The following is a 25,786-nucleotide window of genomic DNA, read 5'->3' on the forward strand; positions in this document are numbered from 1 at the left end:
AAGAGGAGGGGGGCAGCTCTGTCTCCAGTGCAGAACTCTGAAAACAAAATCAGTCATCTTGGCAATCAATAAGGATTGCTTGCCATTTCCTGAACTGTGGATATTATAAAGGAAGTTTGAGCAGTGTGCGATGCAAATGCTGTCCTCTAGAAATTTATTTTTAGTGAGAGCAACAGATGGGTATGCAGGCAATACTATACTTTACAAAGTGCCTCCCACCCCCAATATTTCCAGTACCCACCTGGCACCGTACATAATTATCACAATATTTTTGACTATATTCCCTTATGCTGTACTTTTCATCCTTGTGACTATTTTGTAATACAAATTTGTGCTTCTTAATTCCTTCACTCTTTCAGCCAGTTCCCCAACTCCCCCGCCCCTCTGGCAACCACCTGTCTGCTCTCTGTGTTTATGAGTGTGTTTCAATTTTGTTAGTTCAGTTATTTTGTTCTTTAGATTCCACGTATAAGTAAAATCGTATGCTATTTGTCTTTCTCTGACTGACTTGTTTCACTTAGTGTAATACCCATGCTGTCACAAATGGTAAGATTTCATTCCTTTTTATAGCTAAGTAATATTTCATTGTACATATGTACCACCACTTTTTTATCTACTTGTCTATTGATGGGCACTTAGGTTGCTTCCATATCTTAGTAATTGTAAGTAACGCTGTAAGGAACACAGTGGTGCATATATATTTTTTGGATATATACCCAGAAGTAGAATTGCTGGGTCATAAAGCAGTCCCATTTTTAATTTTTGAGGAACCGCCATATTGTCTTTCATAGTGGCTACACTAATATGCATTTCCACTAATACAGTTCCCTTTACTCCACATCCTCACCAACATCTCTCATTTGTGGATTTACTGATCAGCCATTTTGACAGGTGTGAGGTGATATCTCCTTGTGGTTTCAATGTGCATTTCTCTGATGATTAGTGAGGTCAAGCATGTTTTCATATATGTCTATTGGCCATCTCTATGTCATCTTTAAAGAAGTGTCTATTCAGGTCCTCTGTTCATTTTTTATGTTGGATTGCTTTGTGTGTGTGTGTGTGTGTGTGTGTGTGTGTTGAGTAGTGTGGGTTCTTTACAGATTCTGGATATTGACCCTTTGTAAGATGTATCATTGGTGAATATATTCTTCTAGTCGGTAGGTTGTCTTTTTATTTTGTTTACGGTTTCCTTTGCTCTGTAAAACCTTTTTAGTTTGATGTAGTCCCATTTGTTTATTTTTTCTTTGTTTTCCTTGCCCAAGGAGATGTATCAGAAAAAATACTGCTACAAGAAATGTCTGAGGTTTTACTGCCTATGTTTTCTTCCAGGAGTTTTATGGTTTTGAATTTTACATTTGAGTCTTTAATCTATTTTGAGTTTATTCTTGAATACGGTGTAAGAAGGTAATTTAGTTTCATTTTTTGCATATATTTGTCCAATTTTCCTAGCACAATTTATTGAATGGACTGTTTTTACTCCATTGTATGTTCTTGCCTCCTTTGTCAAATATTAATCATATTGGTGTGGGCTTATTTCTGGGCTTTCTAGTCCATTCCATTGATCTATATGTCTGTTTTTATGCCAGTACCATGCTCTTTTGATTACTCTGGCCTTGTAATATAGTTTGATATCAGGTAGCATAATACCTGTGTCTTTGATCTTCTTTCTCAAGATTGCTGAGGCTATTCGGGTTCCATATAAATTTTTGGATTATTTGTCCTAGTTCTGTGAAATATGTGATTGGTATTTGATTCCCAGATGGTTTTAGTGTGCCAAATAGCATTGTGAATGCAAGGGCATCATCTTTGTATCAGAAAAAAATAATAGGCTTTTCCAAGGACATTATTTTCATGTTGTAATTAGTTATCCTTCCTTCATTAACTCATCAAATGTTATTTGTTGTGGACCCAAGAGAGACTCTGTCTCAAGGGGCAAACTTTATAGTGGAAGGGAGACAGACATAAACAAATAAGCGCAACAAGTAAAAAATCTCCAAGGAAATGCTAAATCATGATAAAAATGGAGATGTGTTGTGTTTATATATTCTATAATTTTCCAAGTGTTACTTTCAGTTTTTTTCCCCAATATAAGAAAAATGCAAAATATAAGTACAGAACCTCTTTATGAAAAAGGATTTACTTTGACCATGCTTAAATCATAAAACTTTGGAAATAAGAACTAAGCTCAGATAATACCTGCCCCCAGAAGGCTTCCCTGATTGCTCCCATTTGTCTTGAGTCTTTTCTGTGTGCTTTCACTACACCACATCCATTCCCAATCTCTTATATTGTCCTCTCCGTGCCACCACCACCTCTGTACATACACAACTGGGTGTGTCTTACAGAGGAGGAGTCATGCCTTACTTTTCTTTACATCCACAGTGCCAGAAACATGGCTGGTCTATGGCCCTCATTAAATGTGGAATGGCTATGTGAATGGGAAGATAGCATTACTGGTAGTTTCCCATCTAATGAAAATTGTCTTTATTCTTCATACCATATTAAGTTTAAAAATATGTAACTAAGTGTATAAGTCTTGTTTTTAATGTAAATGCATTAAAATATATGTTAATAGCATATTTAGATGTGTATGCATTCAAAAATGTGGAAGGACACACACCCAAATGCCAGCCGTGGTTATCTCTGAGTATTAAGATGTGAAATGATGCTGACCTTTTTCTTTATGCATCACTGTGTCATTTTGCTATCTTACTATGGATGTGTGCTGCTGTTAGGGTAAGAAAATATGCAGTAATCTGTATTTTTAAAACAGAAAGTTTAGCCTATTCCATAAGCTACAATCATAAGACATAAGCAATTTGATGAAGCATCATCTTTTCTTTGTAAATTCTATGCTGACAGTGACTTGACTTTGTGAATTTAAGTAACTGACCTCACTCAGTAGCTTTAATGGCATTAGATAGGTTTCTATTTTCCTTATTCATGTCTGTTTATAATATCCAGCAGGTACCCAAGCAACACTTGTAAATATTCTCACTTCTTCTCCTTTAATTCCCACTTCTCGTCCTTGGACTGAGTGTTAGAAGCCGTCTTCTTAAAGCCAGGCATGACCTCTTGCAAACAGACAAGGCAGAACGAAGTAGCCAGTTCCCTCTCTTTCTCACATTCTCTGTCTCTAACATTCTCTCTCTTTCAGTGATATTTCTGCTCTGCATCATTTGCCTGCTTGTCTTTCTATCATTTTGACTGACTACAGTGTTGAACTAAAATAGAGTTTATTTCTTTTTCCCAAAGGAACAATCACAGATTATTAAGTGTGCCTCTGAAGGACAAGTCTAAAAATTATATATATTCTTTTCTATCTGCAGCTGAATTCTTGCTGCCAGAATGGGAAAACAGAACAGCAAGTTGCGCCCGGAGGTCATGCAGGACTTGCTGGAAAGCACAGACTTTACTGAGCACGAGATCCAGGAATGGTACAAAGGCTTCTTGAGAGACTGCCCCAGTGGACATTTGTCAATGGAAGAGTTCAAGAAAATTTATGGGAACTTTTTCCCTTACGGGGATGCTTCCAAATTTGCAGAGCACGTCTTCCGCACCTTTGATGCCAATGGAGATGGGACCATAGACTTTAGAGAATTCATCATTGCCTTGAGTGTGACGTCGAGGGGCAAGCTGGAGCAGAAGCTGAAGTGGGCTTTCAGCATGTATGACCTGGATGGAAACGGCTACATCAGCAAGGCAGAAATGCTAGAGATTGTGCAGGTGCGTAGCCCCAGCCCTTCCTAAAGAGAAGAGCATGAGTCACAAGTAAGAACTGGAAGGTGCACAGGATAGCTTAAGTTGCAAACTGGCGGTCCACTCGGGGACAGATTTGGCCTACCCAGTATCTTTGAGAATATCGAACCCACATTACTAAACAGGGAGATTGCATATAAAAATGCAGACTGGTTGGTATCTCTTGGAAATTCAGGAGATCTGACAATTCTGGACCCTCATTCTTGCCTGCCATGTCACCTGGAGCTTTGTGATAACTTCCGCCCTACAAATGGACATGCAGTCTTCAGATAGTCATGCTCATTATGGCCTCTCCATTTAGCCATTGCAATGATCTGTCTTTGATGTTATATCTCCTGCAGTGGTATTTAATGATCAAACTGTGGCCTGGGCTCAACTCTTGCCTTTTTCAGTGACTATCTCTGTGACTTTGCCCTTGTTCACCCAAGTGAGCTTCAGGGTCCTCACCCGTAAAATGGAACTGCCAACAGTGCCCACACATGTTGTGGGTTTATTTTAAGATTAGATGTGATTCTCCAGATCAATGCTTAGCACAGTATCAGCCATTAGAAAAACTCATCATCACCACCATCATTCATTTACAACTTTATTAGACTCTTGAGTAAAAGGAGGGATTGCTAGTCTAGGTTCTGTCTCATCAGAGATGCCGACATAGAATTGAGGCCTCCATCATTTCAGTAGGAGGCATTCCACTTTTTTTCCCCAAGTCATTCACCCAAATTTCCTGAACAAGACAGGAGAAGGGGCCGTGGTGTTGGCCAAATTCTCCTTGTGTAACCCATGAGGAAAGGCAGGAACGGAACATAAGAAGCTATGGTCATGGCAATGATAACTTAATCAGCAGTGAGTGGCACCCAGAGACAGACCGAAGAAGACCAAGACAGGGAGAGGATCAGGAGAGCCTCAGCTGCAGGCAATCAGAAGGACCAGGTGGGCGTGTGGCACCAGGGAGGGCTGGCAGTCGCCCACCATCTTGGCAGGCAAGTGGGCACAATAGGGAAGCATCTGGCAGCAGACAGCTGGTCCGAGAGAGTGGGCATTGGGCTTTCTGGAGGGCTCATCGCAGAGGCCAGCACTCATGCCAGGACATCTGGGTTCAGAGGTAGAGCTGCAGCCCCTGGGACAATGGGGGCAGGTGGGAGAAGTGGGAGAAAGGCTCCGGAAGGGTGGGAGGTGGATGCAACACGAGGAGACAGAAAGGGTTCAGCTGCTGGTGAGAATGAGGGTGGACGCCTGCTCGCAGAACTAAGGGCAGAGCCAGAAAGAGACCCACAAGACTGACGTGTTATTGAGGCCTGGGGTCTGTGCCTGGGCCAGTGGGACTGAACCCACACAGGCAGTGCAGGGATCCACGTGATGTCCCTGTATTAGGAAGCACTTCAAGATTGGCCACTGGTCCCCTCCTTCCTGCTTGGGCCACTAATGTCAAGTTAAGTTAAATTAAACCCTCAGAGACAAGGATCTTAAACAAAAATGAAGAATTTCTCTTCTCCTCCAAGGATAAATGCATGAGAAATATAATATCTATTGTAAAAATATGGGCAGTATAGAAAAACATAAAAGAAAAATTGAAAAATTCTCCATAATCCCGCTCTGCCCACAAAGTGAATCACTGCTAATTATTTTCTAAGATACCTTCCTAGTCCTAGTTCCATGCATTTAAAAAATGTCAGTTTCATAATGTATACAAAATTTTGTATCTTACCATTTTCATTTAACATAAACATTTTTCATGTTATAAAAACTTTTAATCAAGTTATTTTCAGGGTACATAATAGTCATATGCTTTAATATAGTTGATTTTCCCTTAATGTTGATATTTAGGTTGTTTCCAGTTTTCATTATTACACATAATATTAGAACTTTTAAAAATAAAATAACGACTAATTCTTGTGCATGAAACTTTTTCTATATTTAGGATTATTCCCTTAGAATAAACTCCCAGAAGTGCAATTACTGGGCCAAAGGGAATGAGATTTATTTCTACAGTTCTTAATACACTCTGCCAAATTGTTTTTCCAAATGACTCCCAAAGTGAGGGAAGGGTGCCCCATATAGGTGCACTTTTCCAATTTTTCTTAATCTTTGCTAATTAAATGAAAATTTAAATTTAAAAGGTGAATCATTCTAATAGCTTTATCTTGTCTCTCCTTTTTAACCCAGAAAGCTCCCTCAGGGTTCTCTGATTCACTTCAGTGAGAGGGAGAGAATTGCTAAGAACAAGACACAGCCACTGTGTCATCCCCCGTTTAGCAATTTTGCACAGTTCTCCTGGCAGTGGTTTGGTGGCTTGTATTTGTTGGTGGCAAGAATGGCACCAGAATGTTACCAGCGACTGGACCTTGGTTCAGCAACCCCAGTACTTGAGTTCTGGGTAAGAAAGAATTCAGAGCCAAGACTCAAATTATAAGAGAAAGTTTATTTAGAAAGTCCCAGAGGTAGAAGTGAGCTGTAGGTGAAATGGGCCCAGGAAACAAGTTACAGAGGCAAAAGAAGGGCCCTTGGAGCTTAGGAGAAAGAGAGAGGCAAGGAAAATGCTCTCAGGAAATGGGGGTGGGGAAAGACGCAGGTGTGATCCATAGAGAGAGAGCACTGGATCCTCCAACTGGGGGTATTTATCTGGAAGTCTCAGGGAAGGATCCCAGTAGAAGATTCATCAGCCTTCCAGGTGTGTCCTTTCTGGGTCATGGTCTCTACTGATTGGTTGGTGCCAGAACAAGGGGTCATTAGTCAGTGCAGCTGGTCCTGAAGTCAGCGATGGGGCCACTTGTCTGGTTTTGCTGCTTTTCTGGGCCTGGAAATGAAACACAGCTGAGGCATAGATGTTATCTCTAGAGGTTAATGCTTAAGGGAGTGGTCATGCAAGGGCCCATGTGGGAGTCAGGTGAGGCCACTCTTTGGCCCCTGGCTCCTCCTTCAAGGAGGTCTACCACATGACTAGCGACAGGCCAGGGGAGGAAAGTTCAGGGGAGGGTCTGAACCGAATGACCAGCTAAGATATGAGAGGTCAAGGGGTCTAAACCATGTGACCATCAGTATGCTAGGGGAGGAAAGGTTACCCAGGGGGTGAAGACTTTGTTTTCTCAGTTTTCCCCTTTGCTAGACCCCCAGGGCTTTCTGCCCCAGTGACTGCTGTACCTGACCCATCCTCCTTGCTTTACTCATGACTGTCTAACTGCCTGCCACATATTGAAGGAGATGTCGACCTGTAGGCAGGAAGGGCCCTCCAGACCACGTGGACACACATTCATTCCGCACCTGGGGTGAAGCACCTACTAAGGAGCTGGCACTGGGAATCAATGGTATGAGGAGGGAAACAGATTCTCCCCATGCTGTGGAATCCAGCTCACAAGGGAGAGTGGGAACATTGCAGAGACTGTGCAGGAGGTGCTAGTGAGCACTTGCTGACCCCTTGCTGACTTCCTCCACGTCGATGCAGAATGTGGAAAGTGATCATACAATTGAAGGAGCATTCAGCTTAACAAGGCATGTTCTTCTCTGTAAAGTAGCTCGGTCCACTCACAGGCCACAGTAAGTTTCCAGGTCATAACTGGAAGGATATGGATTCCTCAATTAACACTTAAGTACTCCAAGTTTTTAAGAAGCCTGCACATGGAAAGCTCAAATTTCCTAAATTGTTTTCTGATGATTAATATTCATTACAGTAGAGAGAAGATACTGCAGCATCCTGGGGTGACTTCCAAGTCGCCAATGAAATTGAATTAAATTTAGAACCATTTTCCTATTAAGAACTATGCTGTTCTATTCTGCCACTTTGCAAAATGACAATTCTTATATTGTCTCATTCTTACGTTAATCCCCGGTTTTCAGTGATTCTAGATGATTTGGCTGTAGGATATTTCAGAACTTCCTACTCTGTTCCCACCCCCACCCTTTGGGAGCCCACACTCCAGGCTTCGTTGCTGTCCCAAGAAGGTGTGTGCCTTTGCAGAGATTCTCTTTTATTTGGTTCTAGCTGGTTCGCACCATTTAGGAGAACCTACATCTGCAGATGCTACGATTACTTTGGAGGAGTGACTGTCCCTTATGGTTCTGCTTTGCATCTGTTAGAAGTGATGTATGTGATGGAGGCTCGCTGTGGGCCATATGCAAATTAAGGCTTTATTTGTTAAGGGGAGTAAAACCTGCAACTTGATTACAAGTGTCAATATATAAATTCTTGGCTGAACTTCTGTCTCTCCAGGGCTCAATAATTCAAACAATTTATGAAGTGCAAATTCATAATGTTCATCCAAAAACACTAATAACTGGTCAAGGTGAAGATTGGGGTCCAAACAAGTTTGTAATTAGGCCTGAAAAGGGATGGAATGTAGTTTTTTTTTTCTTGATGTTTCTTCCTGTAGTTTAGCTTTGGTATCTGCAGAATATTGTTTATGACAACAAGCTGAAATCCTTTGTACTTCCTAACCTTGGTAGGAAGGACTCTAACGTGGACTCTGTAATGCTGAAATGCACTGTAGTAGTTTCCACATGCTGCTATTACAAGTTATCATAAACTTAAGTCACTTAAAACAACACCAAGTTATTATCTGACAGTTCTCAGGAGATCTGAAAATCAATTTCAGTGAGCTAAAATCAAGGTGTGCACAGGTTGTGTTCCTTCTGGAGGTTTTGGGAGAAAGTCTGTTTCTTGGCTTTTCCTAGATTCTGGAATATTCCTTGGCTTGTGGCCCTTTTCATCCATCTTTAAAACCAGCAACAATGTATTGACTGAATCCTTCCCATGCTGCCATTCTTGTGGGTAGCTCTCTTACACTTATGAAGACCCTTTTGTTACATTGTGACCACTGAGGTAATCCACAATAATCTCCACATCTCAAAATCCTTAACTTAATCACATCTCTAAAATCCCTTTTACTATGTAAGTACATTCATAGGTGCAAGGGATTAGGATGTTCACATTTAAGGGGGAACATTATTCAGTCTACCACATATACCAAAATGCAGTCATGTTCCTTTGTAAAAAAATAATTTTGTGCTATTTGAACATCTGGATGAACAAGCCAAACCACGTGCAGATTTATTTTTAGAGTCTTAAATTCTTAAATGAACATTTTTACATCCATGTGTTTGTTTGTTTTTTAAGGGACAAATTTAGGAGCATGATTTAGACCCAATATTTTATTATTGCATCAAAACCACCTCTCAGGAGTCTTATGCCAGAAAACAACTCTGACGTTTCCCCAGGTTACAGCACATGGTCCCCTCTGGGTGGGGGCTAGGGCCAGCCCGTTGCTGCAAGAGCCCATTGTCTGCCCTGCACAGTTTCCTGACCCTTGGCTCAGCTGGAGGCAGGCCTGAGTACCCATAATTGTCACAGCGAGGCTGTATCTGAGGAAGGGCCAAGGAGCGCATGAGTGATGTCACCAGTTGGCCATGAATGCTTAGATGCTTCTGTGATCTTGGAGTGAGGGAGCACTGAATTAAGGGATCCATCAATGGGAACACAGCACTCCCAGGGAGAAAATGTTGGAAGAACATGCAGTGAAACTGTCCCCCATTCTGGTCTCAGAAAGTAACAGAGACCCTTGAAAGAAGTTTTTAATGACAGGATGGCCATTGGTTAGGAATGATCACCTGGATCCAAAACGAAGATGAAGTGGGAGCCACGGGAAGAATTGGCATGTGAGAGCTGGCATCTTGGTCAATATCACCTTGCCTAGCTCCTTTTCCAATCTCCCTTTTCCTTCTCTTCCTTGGACAAGTTACTTAACCTTCCTGTGCATTGTTTTCATGATTTGTGCACTGGAACTCATTATAGCACCTGCCTCACGGGTCATTGTAAGAGTTAAACAGTTATTACAAACAGCGCATCTAGTAGAGGGCCTGTCATGGCGTATCGCTATATGTCGGCTGCTGTTATTCTATAGAAGTTTCCCAACCTGGGACAGGACATTTTCCTGCAGAATAAAAGAAGGTGACTTCTCATTCAAAGATCAAGGCAACAGAGAGAATATTTTATTAACTCTTAAGTTAAATTTACCTAGTCATAAAGTGTATGTTCACAAAGAAAACGGAGGGAACCCAACTAAATCTCCAATTGGTGGAACTCACAGAAGAGTCTTGTAAAGTTAACTTTAGGAGTTCCTGACTTCTTTACCTGTTGTCTTTCCTGCTAAACTCCAGCCCATCTGGGAAGAAGCAAAAATGTATGTGCTGCTCTGATGTTCACAGGACTCAGATAAAAGAAAGATCACCTTTCCAGGACAGAATGAGGTTGGCACCAGGAGTTCCCCAAATCTGAACTGTGGACTTGAGCCCACACATGCACTTCATGCACTGGGACTCTTTGAGGATGGCCTGTCTGGATTTGTCCTCAAGTTCAAGTCAGAGACTTTCCAAAAGGAATATATAGTCTGACAAAACATATAGTCAGTTCTCAGGGAACTTACTTTAAAGACCAGGTTGGAATAATCTCTGATTAGCATATTCTTTACTTGGATGTTAATGATTGCTTTGAAAATGCTTGGTGTTCAAATACTGTTGTCTTGGAATCAGACTTCCCCCTTAGTTGCAATTCTGGGTTAATTGGTGGCTTTGATGAAGACAGAGAGAACTTCAGAATACCTTTTGTTTATCTTTTCACACCTTCTGTATGAGTGAAACCCGAAGGAAAGAGGTTGGGTATACACTTGTGGCCCACCACAGAAGATTTCATTTTTGTTTCTTTTAGCACTATGGGGGAAATTTTTTATCTGATTCACTCGTGTGATAAGGCACACATAGCTATACAGCAGCCAGATGAGGAGGTGGTGGCCACCCTCCAGTAGCACCAAACTAACTTACAGATTAACCCCTCCTGGTTGCAAGAGTACCAACTGGGACCATTTCAGGCAACCAGCTTGTGAATATTTGTGCCGGAGAGAACCAAAGTAAGGACTGGAAAGACTTCTGTACATCCTTTTTAGAACCATTTCCTGAATAGCACTTGAATTTTTTTCTCCCAAAGGTCTTTCTAAATTGGTGTCATAAGACACTATGTCACTTTGAATATAATCCTTGAGGACCTGAAACACTGTGCTCCTCTGATTCTGAAAAAAAAAAAAAAAAAAAAAATGGCGCAGGGAGGAAGTTTCTAGTCCATGGTGATATGGCTGGCCCCTGGGAATTCAGCTCCAAACTCTTGCCTAATTTTCAATTATAAATGTGGACCACAAATGTCACTCTGGAATGCAACTTAGATTTCTTTCCTGGAGGAATGTCTTGAAAGCAATTGCTTACACTGATGACTTTCTCAGAACTAACCTTAGTGCTTGCTTAGTTGTGTTTGGTTTTGCCCTTTCTTATTAGGGGATTGATCTTATTATGACAAACCACACTATAAATTAAGAGCTTAACTCTTAGCATTGAGCCTGCCCTCTGGCAATATCAGTGATGTCTATGCAAAAGACACCCCTCTCTGGCTATTCTCTCCCAGTCTCCTCTGTGGACTCCTATTCCTTCTCCTGCTTCCTAAACATGGATATTCCCAAGGATAGTTCCAGCCACAGCACTTTTCTCCGTTCATTCCCTCTGGAAGTCTCATCTTCTCAGTGCTTGTTACCGGTTGGGGATGGTCCTAAGTGCTTTCCATGCTGTGTTAGTTTCCTAAGGTTGTCGTAACAAAGTACAGTCAACTGGGTGGCTTAGAACAAGTGAAATTTATCCTGTTACAGTTCTAGGGGCCAGAAGTCCAAAATCAAGGAGGGGGCAAGGTTGGTTCCTTCTGGAGACTTCCTGAGGGCTCTCTGTTCCACGCCTTTTTCCTAGGTTCTGGTGGTGGCTGGCAATCCTGGGTGGTTTTTGTCTTGCAGGTGCATCCTCTGACCTCAGCCTCCATCATCACGTGACATTCTTTCTGTATGCCCGTGTCCAAATATTCTTCTCTTTAGGACACCAGTCACTGGATTGATTGGGGCCTGCCCTTATCTAGTGTGATCTCATTTTAACCTGATTACATCTTCAAAGACCCTGTTTCCAAATGAGGTCTGTAGGCTCTGGATGGACATGGTTTTTTGCAGGACATTAGTCAACCTAGTATACATACATGATCTCATTTAATCTTCACAACAACCTTATTGGCCCCATTTATGGATGAAAATACAGATTACTTCCAACTCTTCACCTCTACTATGTTCAGCTGTTAATGGACTTCCCAAGATGTTGTGCCAGTACTTCAAGGTGAACATTCCAAAAACAAAATCATTATTGCCCCCTACCTTTCAAAATGTGAAGGCCTATAACACAAACCCCAGAATGTCTGTTTTTGACAGTAAAAGGGTTCTTGGGAAGGGGCTATTTGAAATCTTTGCATAACACTTTACATAAGATCAAAAAAGTATTAACTGCCCATATCTAAAAATGATGGGTACTGTCAGTGACTTGAAATATTATAAGATGGTGAGTGGTAGAAAGAATAATAGATTTAAGAAAATATTAAGAAGGCAGATTTAATAGGTCTGGTGACTGCCTGGATATGGTGATAGATGGTGGAGAGGTGCCACAGTGTCTGTGACTTGGTTATAGGATGATGATAGAGATATTTACAAAATGATGAAGTTGAGGGCGGGGATAATGATGAGTGTGCTTCAAGTAAAATCTTGCTTGAAACCCAATGTAAGAATGGAGCCGCTTTGCTTAAAAAAGGGGTAGCGCCTCTATTTTTTTCCATATCTTCTTTCCACCTGTGAACATGCCTAAAGCACCTCCTCTGTAGAACGTTAGGAAAATTACTTATTTAATATATTCTTCTAGCTCTAAATAAGAAAGTACTTACACTGTTCCAGATACATAGATATTCATCAGATTTTAAAAGTGTTTCCAAGAAAGGTCCTCATGGCCTCTCTCCACCCTCCTCCTTTCCTGGTATGTTATAGCCTTCTAAGCTCGGGCTGACCTTCACCCATAATCTACAAACAGCCCTGTACTGCTTAACTTCTTCTGTCCTTGGTTGGTTGTCTGGGGCCTTGAATGTCCTTCCTCTTAGAACACCCTGCGTCTTCTGATGAGACCAGTCAGTCTGGTTTCCTTCAGAGAGAGGGTTGAGCTTTAACTCTTGGAATTGTGCCTGCCTCCCAACACATTTTATGGGTTGGGATGTGAGTCCTTCCTTTCCAACATTCCAAGGGGGAAAAAGAAAGAAAAATGTAATAGGGAAGCTGGTGAAATCCCTGGCCATACTGAAAAGGGCAGAGCCAAAGCTGGGCTCCTGGGTGTCCCATTGCTCTGCATTTACCCAGAGACAAGAATAGGGTTCTTCAAGTTTAATTAAAAACAGGATGTCCCTGCTGGGCCTCTCATTGATGTTACCAAAAATAAAGTAGGGAAGTAGCCTGGCCTCTTCATGGTTTAATCCCATTAATTTAGGGGTGGGGGAGGTGGGGGTGGAAATGGAGCTAATAAAAGACATGATTTGTTTCAGATTGCTGTATGGAGTTGCATCTTTTCCCTCCCTGTGTTGTGGAGTCCTAGATTTTGAAGTTCTAATGCAATCAGCCCTAGGTTGTTGGTGCCGTGGAAAGAGAGCAAAGGGACGAACAATTCCCTAAATGTGATTTTGCCAGTCTGTCATCCTCTTACTCACTCTTGGGACCACTGGGACTTGTCACCTCGGCTCTTTGCTCACTGCTCTAGTACCACCCACATCATAGACCTGGTTTTGTGTACTTCCTGTCTGTGAGTTGATGCACATTAAAAAATAAAAATAAAAACTCTTCTGAGTGCTATGAGAGCCATCTGTAAATGTGAGCCTCTTAAAGAAGCACTCAGTTCCCCCTCAAACCCACAAAGTACTCAGACATTAGCCTCCTGCTCCACTCCAGAAGCCCCGTTTGCAAATATATTCATGTAAGGGCATCCTCACTTTCTTTGTTTTGTATTAGCGTCCTTATTTCTCTGGCCCAGCCCCTCTCCTTTTGCCTAATAGCTACAGACTAAAACTCTTGGAGACTTCTGTTGTGTGTGAGAGCCTCATTTCCTAATACAAATTAATTTGTCTCCTGGGTCTTTCCTTCATTTGTTCAGCCAAGAATTTTTGGGAATAATCTGTAGATTATTACATAGTTGGCTTCCCATCAGAATCCCATAATGATAATTTTATGAGCCCCAACTATTAGAGGCTTTGAGTTACAAGGAATGCTTCAGATCAGTGGGTTTTACTCGCCACCAGGGGACCCCAACATAGTGCGCATGAAGACTTTCATGACAATTATTAAGGCATTACTAGAATCACTAGATCCATCTAAATGGTGCTCTTAAGAAATGAGTGCTTTTGCTTTTCAATGTGGTACCTCCCAACCCCTGCGCCAGAGGACTGGTGAGATAGAAAATAAGAAAGAGCCTATCAGTCTTGTTGATCATTGAAGCCCCGTCACCTAGTACATAGTAGACACTCAATAAATATTAAATTATGAATAACTATTTTTTAATTCTCTCAATACCATTGCCTGCAAATAAGGGAATAAAAGTGAATTTGGGAAGTAGATGTAGATAATAAATTCAAATTTATTAACAGTTCCATTTTTTTGTTGCTCATTGGAGAAATGCAATGCCTTTGCGTGGTCTGTGAAGCCAGTGGTCTGTCTCTGCCTGCTCTGGTGCCCACCTCGTGCCACAACCCCCTGCAAACTGTCTCAACTTCTCACCGTTCCCCCACATCTGTGTCTACCCATGTGTTGCCCTCTGCCCTTCACCTCTCTCAGTTCTACGTTTTCTTCATCTCTTTGCTCAGTCTTCACCCCAAACTCTCCGGGCGAGGCCCAGTATCTCTGGTACATCACCTCATGAAACCACACATCTTCCTTTGCAGCACTGCTTTCAACAAAGGCTTTGCATCTACTGCCTGGGTTTATTTGAATAATGTTGGTCTCCTTTATGTAACAGTAAACCCATGACTGCAAGGATGAGGTAAATGTTGAGGCTTGGTATATAATAGTAGATAAATATTTGGTGCATGATGGAGTGAATGGATGAATGACTGAGAACGGAGTCAGGGAGTAAATGAGGAGCAGGCATTTTCCTAACCTGGGGTCTGTGAATGTATCTTGGAGCACATTTGAATGGTTTCTAATGTGAGAGCCCATCACATTTGATAGACTGGGGGGTTTCACATAAATATATTTAATTATATGAAGAAAGGGAGAAGAAAAAAAGAAAAGAGGATGGGGAAATGAGAAAAACAATTATGAAAGGATAAAGGAGGAACTTTCTAATGAGAAGCATAAAAGAAGAAAATTGAGAGAGGATGAAGAGCATGAGGAAAATGCAGGGGTGGGGAACAGTTATTCCTGAATGAATCCTCTGAACTTAGTGAGCCCAAGCCTGTGCCGGACCTGTGCCAGGAACTAGCAAGGGTTTGATGAATAGCCAGATCTGATTGTCACGCTCACATCTGAAAGGGGAGTGTCCTGGGTAGCTACAATTAAGGGTGAGTAGCATGAAATGATTCAGGAGAGGTTTAGATGAAGGCATTTAAGAGGAAGGAAAATTGCACATAGCAGTAGAAGGAAAGAAGACCATGGGAGGCATCCTGGAGGAGAGAGTAACATATAAATCTGCCCTTAGCACCTACTTGTGTTGGTGGTTTACTTAGTGAAACTGATCCAAATGTTTGGCTGCCATTGCACTGCCATTTACTAATTCGAGGCATGGCACTTGGAGGACATTTAAGAGATGTTTATTGTTGGGTGAGTATACCCAAGCAGGGTATTGGTAGTATCTGCTTAGAAGGTTACACTGCCAGTTTTCTATTTTAGCCTGTAAATGCTGCCCTCAAGACTGTAAAGGAGGAAAGAGGAAGGACATCTCTAAAATCAGAGAAGGAAAACTCTGACCCCAAAAAACCTCCGCTGCCTTGCGGCATACCTCTTCAGGGGAAAGGCTAAGGGAGTAAACCCCGACAGAAAATCCGGAGCCGGAGTCCCTAAGGCGGTTTGACATTGTAGTCAACACCGGCAACTCCTGCGGCGCACCTGAAGCCAAGCTGTATTGACTTTGTCTTTCCCTTGGACCCTTCAGCTGCGAAGAGAGGGGGGGTCTGCTGCATGGGCAACAGCAGACCCTCCATATCACCCTGCCCAGGCTCTGTAGCTTCAGTTTCACTGGAGAGGACACTCCAGCGTCATCGCAAGATGTCGACTCAACACGGGAGGAGACAGATACCGGTTATAAGCTCATCCGATTGGCGAAGGAAACGAGCGCCAGGGGTCTCCTCTGACGGTGGGAGAGGTCATCGCACCTCACTGGACAGCTACCGTCTCGCCATGGCTCGCCTGCCCCACTGGGTGCGTGGGGATCAGAGAGGCGCCTCTCGAAAAGTGGGCCACAAAACACCCGCACCAGTTAATTCCAAGCAAACAACAAGAAAGAAGCCTCCGGCTCTTCGCCTCGCTAGCTGGAACATCAGGACCATGTGCCCCGGACTTACTGCAGACCTTCCGTGGATCAAGGGTGCCAGGAAAACCGCTGTCATCGATAGGGAACTGGCACGACTAAACATCGACATTGCGGCTCTACAGGAGACCCGGTTGGCCGACAACAGAACTATCAGAGAAACCAACTACACCTTTTACTGGCAAGGGAAGTCTCCGGACCAACCAAGACAGCACGGTGTTGGGTTCGCTGTGAAGAACACGCTTGTTAACTCCATAGAGCCACCCACAGGAGGCACAGAGAGATTACTTACCCTCCGATTGTCAACAACTTTCAGCCCAGTCAGCATTCTTAGCGCGTATGCCCCAACCCTCTGCGCCACCACCGAAGAGAAAGAACAGTTCTACCATGCACTGGACGAAGCGTTATCCAAGATTCCCAGAAGTAACGCTCTCTATCTCCTTGGAGACTTCAACGCAAGAGTAGGAGCCGACCACATGGCCTGGCCCACCTGCCTTGGAAACTTTGGGAGAGGAAAGATCAATGAGAATGGTCAGCGACTGCTTGAGCTTTCGTGTCACCACGGCCTGTGCGTGACAAACACATTCTTCAAGTGCAAAGAGATCCACCAGGTGTCATGGAGGCACCCCCGCTCCCGTCATTGGCACCAGCTTGACCTCGTCATCACCAGAAGAACGGATATTGGCAGCACCCTCCTCACCCGCAGCTACCACAGTGCAGACTGCGACACGGACCATGCCCTCGTGGTAAGCAAGGTGCGCATAATGCCGAAGAGGTTGCACCACTCCAGGATGAAGGGTTGCCCACGCATCAACACCAGTTGTGCCAGCAACCCAGTTAAGACCCAGCAATTCATCAACAAGATGGAAGATGCACTCGGCGAGGGAGTGGCGGCAGATGACATTATCGAATCCAATTGGCCACATCTCCGCGACGCCATATACAACTCCGCCATTATTGCTTATGGGAAGAAAGAGCGGAAGAACACTGACTGGTACGAGGTTCACTGGGAAGAAATGGAACCCGTGATCGAGGCTAAGAGGAAGGCCCTACTGGCTTACAAGGTCACGCCCACTCCCAGTACACTTCAAGCTCTACGGGCTGCCAGGAACAAAGTCCAGAAGACCGCCCGCCACCGTGCCAACACCTATTGGCTAAACCTGTGCAGAAGCATTCAGGAAGCCGCCGATATAGGCAACGCACGAGGAATGTATGAGGGTATCAAGAAGGCAACAGGCCCAATCCCCTCCAAGATCGCCCCCCTTAAGTCCAAGACAGGTGAGGTCATCACTGACCTGGAACAGCAAATGCGGCGGTGGACCGAGCACTACCTCGAGCTGTACGCAACGAAGAACACCGTAACAGACACTGCTCTTAATGCCATCCCAGACCTACCAGTCATGGAGGAGCTAGACACCCCACCTACTGCGGCAGAGCTCGGCAAAGCCATCGACCGCCTCGCTTGCGGGAAAGCACCAGGAAGCGACGGAATCCCTCCAGAAATCCTAAAGAGTGGGAAACCAGTCCTGCTACAGTCGCTTCACCATCTACTCTGTCTCTGCTGGAAGGAGGGTTACATCCCCCAGGATATGAGAGACGCCAACATTATCACCATGTACAAGAACAAAGGAGACCGCAGCGACTGCAACAACTACCGGGGCATCTCTCTCCTCAGCGTAGTCGGCAAAGTATTCGCCCGGGTCGCTCTTGCCCGCCTGCAGACCCTTGCTTCCCGCGTCTACCCAGAGTCCCAGTGTGGCTTCAGAGCTGGCCGATCAACAGTGGACATGATCTTCTCCCTACGCCAGCTGCAGGAGAAGTGTCACGAGCAGCATAAACCACTCTACCTCGCCTTTATCGACCTCACGAAGGCGTTTGATCTGGTCAGTCGAAGCGGACTCTTCAGCTTGCTACGGAAGATTGGCTGTCCACCACATCTGCTTGCTGTGGTCATGTCCTTTCACGACAACATGCACAGCACGGTGTCCTACAACGGCGCAACCTCTGAGGCCTTCCCAGTCAGCAGCGGAGTAAAGCAGGGCTGCGTCCTCGCGCCTACGCTGTTCGGAATCTTCTTCTCCATGCTCCTCCAATACGCCTTTAAGGACTGCAGCGAGGGTGTCTTCATTCACACCAGATCCGATGGCAAGCTCTACAACCTGGCCCGTCTACGAGCCAAGACCAAAGTCAAAGAGGTGCTCATCCGTGAGATGCTCTTCGCCGACGACGCAGCTTTGACATCACACTCCGAAGGGGGACTCCAGCAGCTAGTCACTTGCCTTTCCCACGCATGCAAGGAGTTCGGACTAGCCATCAGCCTGACGAAGACGAATGTTATGGCTCAAGGCACGGGGACTCCCCCATGCATCACCATCGACGGATACACCCTGGAGGTTGTCAACGACTTCACTTACCTCGGGTCCACCATCTCGAGCTCTCTGTCAGTCGACTTGGAGGTCAACCGGAGAATCGCCAGGGCAGCCACAGTTATGGCCAGACTGAACCGGCGAGCGTGGAACAATTCCAGCCTCACTGAGAAAACCAGACTGCGCATCTACCAAGCCTGCGTACTCAGCACTCTCCTCTATGGCAGCGAGACGTGGACCACCTACGCAAGGCACGAAAGGAAACTCAACAGCATCCACATGAGGTGCCTGCGACGCGTCCTGCATGTCGCCTGGCAGGATAAGGTCCCCAACACCGAGGTGCTGAAGCGAGCCAATATGAGCAGTTTGCATGCAGTTCTTAGCGAGAGACGCCTCAGGTGGCTCGGCCATGTCAAAAGAATGGATGCAGGCCGTATCCCCAAAGACCTCCTCTACGGCGAGCTAGCAGAAGGCAAGAGGATGACAGGGCGCCCAAAACTGCGGTTCAAAGACATCTGCAAAAAGGACATGACACAATGCTCCATCAATCTCAACACATGGGAAGTTCAAGCAGACGACCGCCTAGCCTGGAGGCTCGCGGTCAGGCAAGGTACGTCACGCGCGGAGGCTGCGTGCAACGAGGAGGCGGTCCAGAAAAGATCGAGGCGGAAGCAGCGTCAGCAGCAGCAACAACAGCCATCTGCCTTCACCTGTACCAAGTGCGGCAGGGATTGTCACTCCCGAGTCGGACTGCACAGCCATTCTCGGCGGTGCAGATAGACTCTCAGGAAGCTACGCCATCGTCTCTCAAGACGGACGGCTGCCGACGACGAGCATGCAGATAGGATTTCAAGGTCAGATAAGAGAGGTAGGTAAACACTTAGAGAAGAGAAGAGTATAAAGAAAGCTGCTGGTTTAGAAAACCAAGGAATGTGTTGGACAGGTTGCTGGGCTCTCTACAACCTTTGCAAAACATCTGAATTGAGGGATTCCACCTTCGGCCAGTTACGGACACACAGCAGAAGGGTCCCAGAAGTACCAAGTGAGATGACCTTAGTGAGGCCAGAAAAGACTCGGGGGAGGAACAGTGAATCACGGAAGTTGAAGACGTGTAACACAATATCCTTAAGACTTCTGCCAAAAAGTAAAGTTACGGTTTGCTCATCAATGCTCTTCTTCCCACATCACCTCTACAACTTGTGAACTATGTCAGCTCTTGTTCCTTTAAAGAGGTTGTACTTACATGGTGTAGTGCAATACTTGTTTCTAGATACTGGTTTTGTTGTTGTAAGATTCCTGGCTTTGTGAATTTACAAAACAGTTAGATTACTCATATGTAAGTTGGACATTCCAACGAGGTGTGTGCAAGTGTGCTCATCAGTTGGTGCTACTGATTCTCCATAAACTGAGTCAAGAGTTACAGAAAAGCATCCACATAGGAGAAAAGAACGCTAAGGAAAGGGTGCTAGACCTCAAGACACTGCTGGTTTAGAAAGACTTCTGCTTTCTACTCCTGTTACTAAAGGATTAACCTGGCCTGTGAAATCTAAGCATCTCTTTTTCCCATTTGTAAAGACATCTCTCTACAGCCTTTCCTAGTTTCTCCAGGGAGTCAGGTTTCTCCAGCAGCCTGGCACGAGGCTACTAACCGCAGCACAGGTGGCGGTGTAGACCTGGGCTGGCGGGGACCGCCAGTGGGGTCCAGAAGGAAGGCAGAGTGTGGCTCGCCTCCTGCCTCCAGAGCACACTTGGGTGAACGTTTCTTGGGAAAGCTGACCATGGCCAAGTTTATCCCAGTTACACCCATGGTCCCAGACAAGGCCACAGATGTGAGCCTGGCCTTCCTCCCAGACGGAATTGCTGTGGAGGCAGCTCTGGAGTCAGGAGGGTGACTTTGAGACAGACTCAGGGAGCCTGGCCTGAGGGGTTCTGATGGGGCAAGATCAGCCCAAGGGCAGCCCACTGGCTGAGTTCATATTTCATTCCTATTTTACCCCTGGGAATAGAATATTTACTCCCTCTTTCTCCAGAACATTTTAGGGACTTGAAGCAGGTGAAGCCTAAACAAGACTGCAAAGCAGATTAAGTTCAGCCTTCACTATCAATTTTGTTCCCATTTCCCATCCAGAGGCTACCAGCCCTGAGCTGCACTTCCTCTCTCTCCTCCCTCCAGCTATTCCGCTGCACCTGGAGTTCCAGGACTTCCTATATTTCTGTGCCCATCCTAAGGCAAATCTTACTTTTTCAAAACTCCTTCTTGAAGATAAAATTCCCACAGTGAATCTGATTAGCAGAGTCATGATCTGGGGATAAAAACAATGACTTTATATTATTCTTCCCACATAAAAACTGCATCTGACAACTGGGGTCCTTCCTCAGGGCAGGTGGGGGTTGGTCCACAGGTGGTGGGAGGATTGTTTTAGTCCTGCTTACAAAGCTCTTTTAGTAGAACCCTCTTTTGCTCATCAGCTTTCAGATGTATGCAGTTTATCTCAAGTCTGAGACTGCGTAATTATTTAATCCAAAATTTGGATGGCAGATTGTTTCCATTCGGCAGATATTTGGGAGCTTGCTGGGAAGGGATGTGAGGCGATTACCGCATTCAGGGGCAGAGCTTGGATGGATGGATCACATCTGCCTGGGAGACCAGGGCCGGCACTTGCAGACTGTCGAGTGCGTAGCCTCCTGAGGGACCTCGCTGGAGACCACAGCAGACACCAACCTGTCCTTCTGGCCTGAGGAATGTCATCTGCAGCCTTTCCTAGAAGTGGGGTCCTCAGAACAGCAGCATCAGTATCACACAGGAGCTTGTTAGAATCGCAGAATCTCAGGCCCCCGCACCCTAACTCACCCTATTCAGTCAGATTCTGCATTTTCACAAGATTCCCAGGACATTCACACGCACATTAAAGTTTGACACCCAGGGTCTTGGGGGAGGGGTCTCCCTGACAGCTGTCACTCCCGAGTTTTCTTAGTGCCAGAGCAAGCTCGGCAGGCCTGGCTTCTGCCATCAGAGACTGTGTGCATCAGTTTCCAAACCAATTAGCAGAGACAGGGCCAGCCCCCATGTGAAAGGGAGACGTTCCCCTCACTTCAGCCCTATATTTTGGATGTTTAATGATAGGGCTAGTGTGTGTCAATCCAAACTATGTTTCCCTCTTCCCACTGTGTTTCCTTTGTCCACAGGCGATCTATAAGATGGTTTCCTCTGTAATGAAAATGCCTGAGGATGAGTCAACTCCAGAGAAAAGGACAGAAAAGATCTTCCGCCAGATGGACACCAATAGAGACGGTAGGTGGCCAAAGCTGCTTTGCTTTGCACCCAGTGGGGGTTGCTGGAGGGGCTGGGGGTATCCAAGCAGGGAGCTGATGCTTGGGGACAAGATACTGGCCACAAGGACCTGGCTCACAGCCCTTTCTTTGTCAAAGTGGCTCATCCTGACTGCTCCCTGGCAGTACAGGACAGAGGAGGATCAGGGTGGGGACAGGCCCAGGCCAGAGCAGGCTGGGCCCTTGCAGCTGAGCTAATTGGAAAGTGGGGAGCGGCTTGGTGTCATTCTACCCAGACCCTATTGGCCTTCACCTCAGCTGGCCAGGGCTCTCCTGCACATGCTCTATGTTTGGTTTCCTAGAACCAAGTGGGTTCCCACAGCCACTGCTGGGTGGGCAGGGATGGGAGGGGAGTGAAGTGGCCAGCCTGAAGGTGCCCCCACAATTCAAACAAGGGGATGCAAAGCAAACCAAAGTGAAAAGGAAGGTTGGATTTCAAACTTTAGAACAGAACAGTTTAGATGCTGGGTTGCACGATAGAATACAGGAAGCCGAACCAACTTTGAATTTTGAACAAATAGCAAATGATTTTTTTCATACAAGTATGCCCTATGCAATGTAAGGAATATCTTTATATGAAAAAAAAATTGTTAGTTGTTTATTTGAAATGCAAAGTTAACTGGGCATCCTGTATTTTATTTACCAAATCAGGCAACCCGATGTAGATGTAATTCCTGAGGTTGCGGTGCCTGAGCCCCGGCCGTAATGAGCACCAGGTCATTTGTAGTTCTTGCTGTTACTACCAGCTCACCTGTTTTGCTGTGCGGCCCCCGCAATTCTCGTCAGCGATGAGCTGATGGACAGACTGACGGAAAGCTGTGAAGCAGAGCGAGCCTCTCCTTCTAGCCCCACATTCTCTGGGGGCACCCGCTGCCTGAGAATCTGGATTTGTGGATGCAGGCCAAGCACAAACTGTTTGCTTTGTTCCCCCCACAACGGTGCCATGATGGCCTAGGACATCTTATTTCCCTTAGGCACCTGACTCACAGCAAATAGCTTGATTGTTTTGCAAAGGCCAGACAACCTTGGGATTCTTCTAACAGTTAATGAACTTGCTGATGTTACACTGAACATTTTGCTCTGCCCAGGGAGCACAGGTGGGTTTGTATCCTGCCCGAGGCCCAGCCGCCCCTTTAGAATAGGGCTCAAGGATGGGCGCAGATCCAGACAACAGGGTAAAACCCTTACTGAAGTTGACTGCAGGTAGGAAGTTAGCGTCTGTCACTGAGGCTCCCTGTGTGATCACAGAGCACCAGGAGCCGAGGTGCTATAGCGCTCAGCGCTATGCCCCTGGACCCCAAGGCAGAGCCTGACCCCTGCCTGGAGCAGAGGCCTCATCCAGAGCCTCCTGCCATTAGATTCTTCTTGGTAGAAGCACTTTGCCTCTAACCCCTGGCCGCTGACTTGACGAGAAAATCTGGGCCTGCAGCGAGACAGGTGACACCTTGGAAGCCCTGGGCGGTTAACCAGAGAGAGCTGATTCTGCCGCGTCCAACTTGTGGGCCCAGAGTGGCCCTATGGTGGTGGATCCCAGAGTGGCCACGGGACCTCCTTTCTCTCCCCCCAGCCTTCGAACCTGAGGAAGTTATCACTGTTTCAACCAGCACCTGAGCCTGGGCATAGCTCATAAAGCATGGCCAGGACGCAACGCTTACGAGGGCCTGCTCTACATACTGAGAATAAATAGATAAATAAATTCCTGCCCTTTCCCTTTGTGTAGATAACATGAATTTGTTAACCAAGACCTAGGATCTTGGGGAGAGGGCTGTGACTGAGAGGAAGACAAATTTTATTAGGGAGGAGGGTGAAGGCTCCCATCAATGGCTCCCCCTCCTGCCTGGAGTTGGAATTCGTTGAGAAATGAAGAGCAAGAGGACTGAGCTTCATCCAAGGATGCAGCTCCGTGGGCATGGGGACCAAACCCACAGCGGCAGGGAGTGGGGCAGCCTGACACCAGTCCTTGGGGCACAGAGAGAGGAGTGAGCAAAGCTGAGCAGGAAGGCCCTGCAGGTCCTCTTAAGGAGGGGCCCTTCTGGAAGCACCAACAATGGGCGTAAAGCTTTGCCTCCCTCCAACAATCTGACAGAGGGACCTTCTGGAAGGGACATGCATAGGAGTGAGATCCCAGGGGGCTAAGTCTTCTTCCTCCAGCCTGTCACTGTAGGAAGAAAGCCCCTGATTGATGCAAGGTCCTGGGGAACACCTCTCTGCCTTGCGCACGCACCCCTTTATTTTCCTTATCTCTCATGCTGTTTCAATGGACAACCCTCCCCTCCAGATATCATTGTGGCCCCTGCAGCAAACTTAAGTGTACCTAAGTGACCTACGGAGCCCAGGGTTCCCAGTGACATCGTGGGAGTGACCTTAGAGCCCAGAGTGCTCAGCTCGGTCTCATGAAGGCTCAGGGGCCATTCTTTCCACAAATACTGAGTGAGCCCCTCCAGAGTTCTTGCAGCTGGAGAAGCCAAGAGGGCAGGGGTCACATCAGGGCCACCCAGCACCCCACCAGGGCAGGCGCATAGTAGGCTCTCAGGAAGAAATTTCATGGGTCTCACATCCAGAAGACAGAGTGTGGACTTCATGGCAGGTGTGGAACTGCAGGGACAAGGGGAGATGTCACTGCCTCCAAGATGCAGCAGAAAGAGCGTAGGTTCAGCAGCTGCCACCTGCCACCACTCACCTGCACTCCCTCCTCTTTCTAGGAAAACTCTCCCTGGAAGAGTTCATCCGAGGGGCCAAGAGCGACCCGTCCATAGTGCGCCTCCTGCAGTGCGACCCCAGCAGCGCCGGCCAGTTCTGAGCCTACACCCCACGAATCGTAGAGCTGCTTGTATCCCCTTTTGATTTTTCTTTTTAACAAGTTTTATTTTATTTTTTTGCCAAATATTGATGGTGATGCTGTTCCCCGTGCAGTCCAACGCACGTTCCTCCGTGATGCCTTCAGCTTCTTTTGTGGTGGACGCTTCATGGGAATGCCCAGAACCCCAACGCTTGTGGAGAGCATGTGCATCGTGCACAGATTTTGTGGTGTTCGTTGTTCTGATGAGTTTTAATCATTATTATTACTTTCACTTGATTCTAATGTCTCTGTTCTAACACCGAAGGCTGAAGACTCAGAGAGTCAGAAGGGAACCGATCTGGTGCCAGGATAGGATGGCACGTTTTGAGGGGCTTGTTTGAAAAACAAAACTCCCCTCGGGTCTGTTGTCACACATGCCTGAGGGGTGATGGCACCAGGTATGGGATTCCCAGCATAAGAATAAGGAACCTTCTGGGGCCAGGTTATTAAGGGGACCTGAGGACTTCCCCCTCTGCAGGCCCATCCCACCCCCTTCCCCAGCAGGTTGTAGTTTTTAAGCTGTGAACATTTCAAGATAAATTAATAGCAAAGAGGAAAAGATGGCTCAGCTCCTTTTTCACAGGTTTACACTAGTTGAGCTAAGATGAGTTTCTTTGAAAATCAATCACAAATGGTAACGTATGTTTCAAGACCAGATCCATCTTGTTGCCTCTTGTGATTAAAAAAAAAAAAAAAAAAAAAGAATGCTGTATATAAAATATTGGGTATTGCAGACCAAATTAAGTGTTTTGCCTTGTTTAAATAAAATGCATGTTTAGTGAGCACTAATCCAATCTTATTACAGAAGACTGTTTCTAGTAGCTTATTGTGAAATAAGCCAACTATAATGAATGTCTATGTCTTGTTTTAAAGTCATATCTGTCTTTGCACAAATGCACCAATCAACAGGTATATTTTCTATATTCCAGAAAAGTACAAAGTAACCATGACTAGGGCCCAAACTTAATTTTGAATGCTTTTCCAGAGTGGCAGTGCCTGGGGAACAGAAGCAGGACAGGTTTAAGTGAAGCATGTCAATTGGAGCACCAGAAAATGAATACTTCAGAGAGACATGAGCTAATGGCTGGACCCCTAGCCTAGC

At 45.6% G+C, this 25,786-nt stretch overlaps 1 protein-coding gene across 6 annotated transcripts in view; it reads left to right on the forward strand.

Moving 5' to 3' along the window:
• The window catches only part of NCALD (neurocalcin delta), a 377,772-nt gene extending 352,383 nt beyond the window's left edge, over window positions 1–25,389 (forward strand). For all 6 annotated transcript variants that reach the window (XM_090283488.1, XM_090283487.1, XM_090283491.1 and 3 more), the window contains 3 exons: window positions 3,330–3,726; window positions 21,702–21,807; window positions 24,548–25,389. In XM_090283488.1, coding sequence (XP_090139614.1) covers window positions 3,349–3,726; window positions 21,702–21,807; window positions 24,548–24,645 — 582 coding nt within the window. In that variant the 5' untranslated portion in view covers window positions 3,330–3,348 and the 3' untranslated portion in view covers window positions 24,646–25,389. The remainder of the gene's footprint in view (window positions 1–3,329; window positions 3,727–21,701; window positions 21,808–24,547) is intronic.
• The last annotated feature ends 397 nt before the right edge of the window (window positions 25,390–25,786 follow it).

Source organism: Furipterus horrens, unplaced genomic scaffold (assembly GCF_987537825.1).
Source record: "Furipterus horrens unplaced genomic scaffold, mFurHor1.1.pri manual_scaffold_7, whole genome shotgun sequence".
In the NCBI taxonomy this organism is placed as follows: domain Eukaryota; kingdom Metazoa; phylum Chordata; class Mammalia; order Chiroptera; family Furipteridae; genus Furipterus; species Furipterus horrens.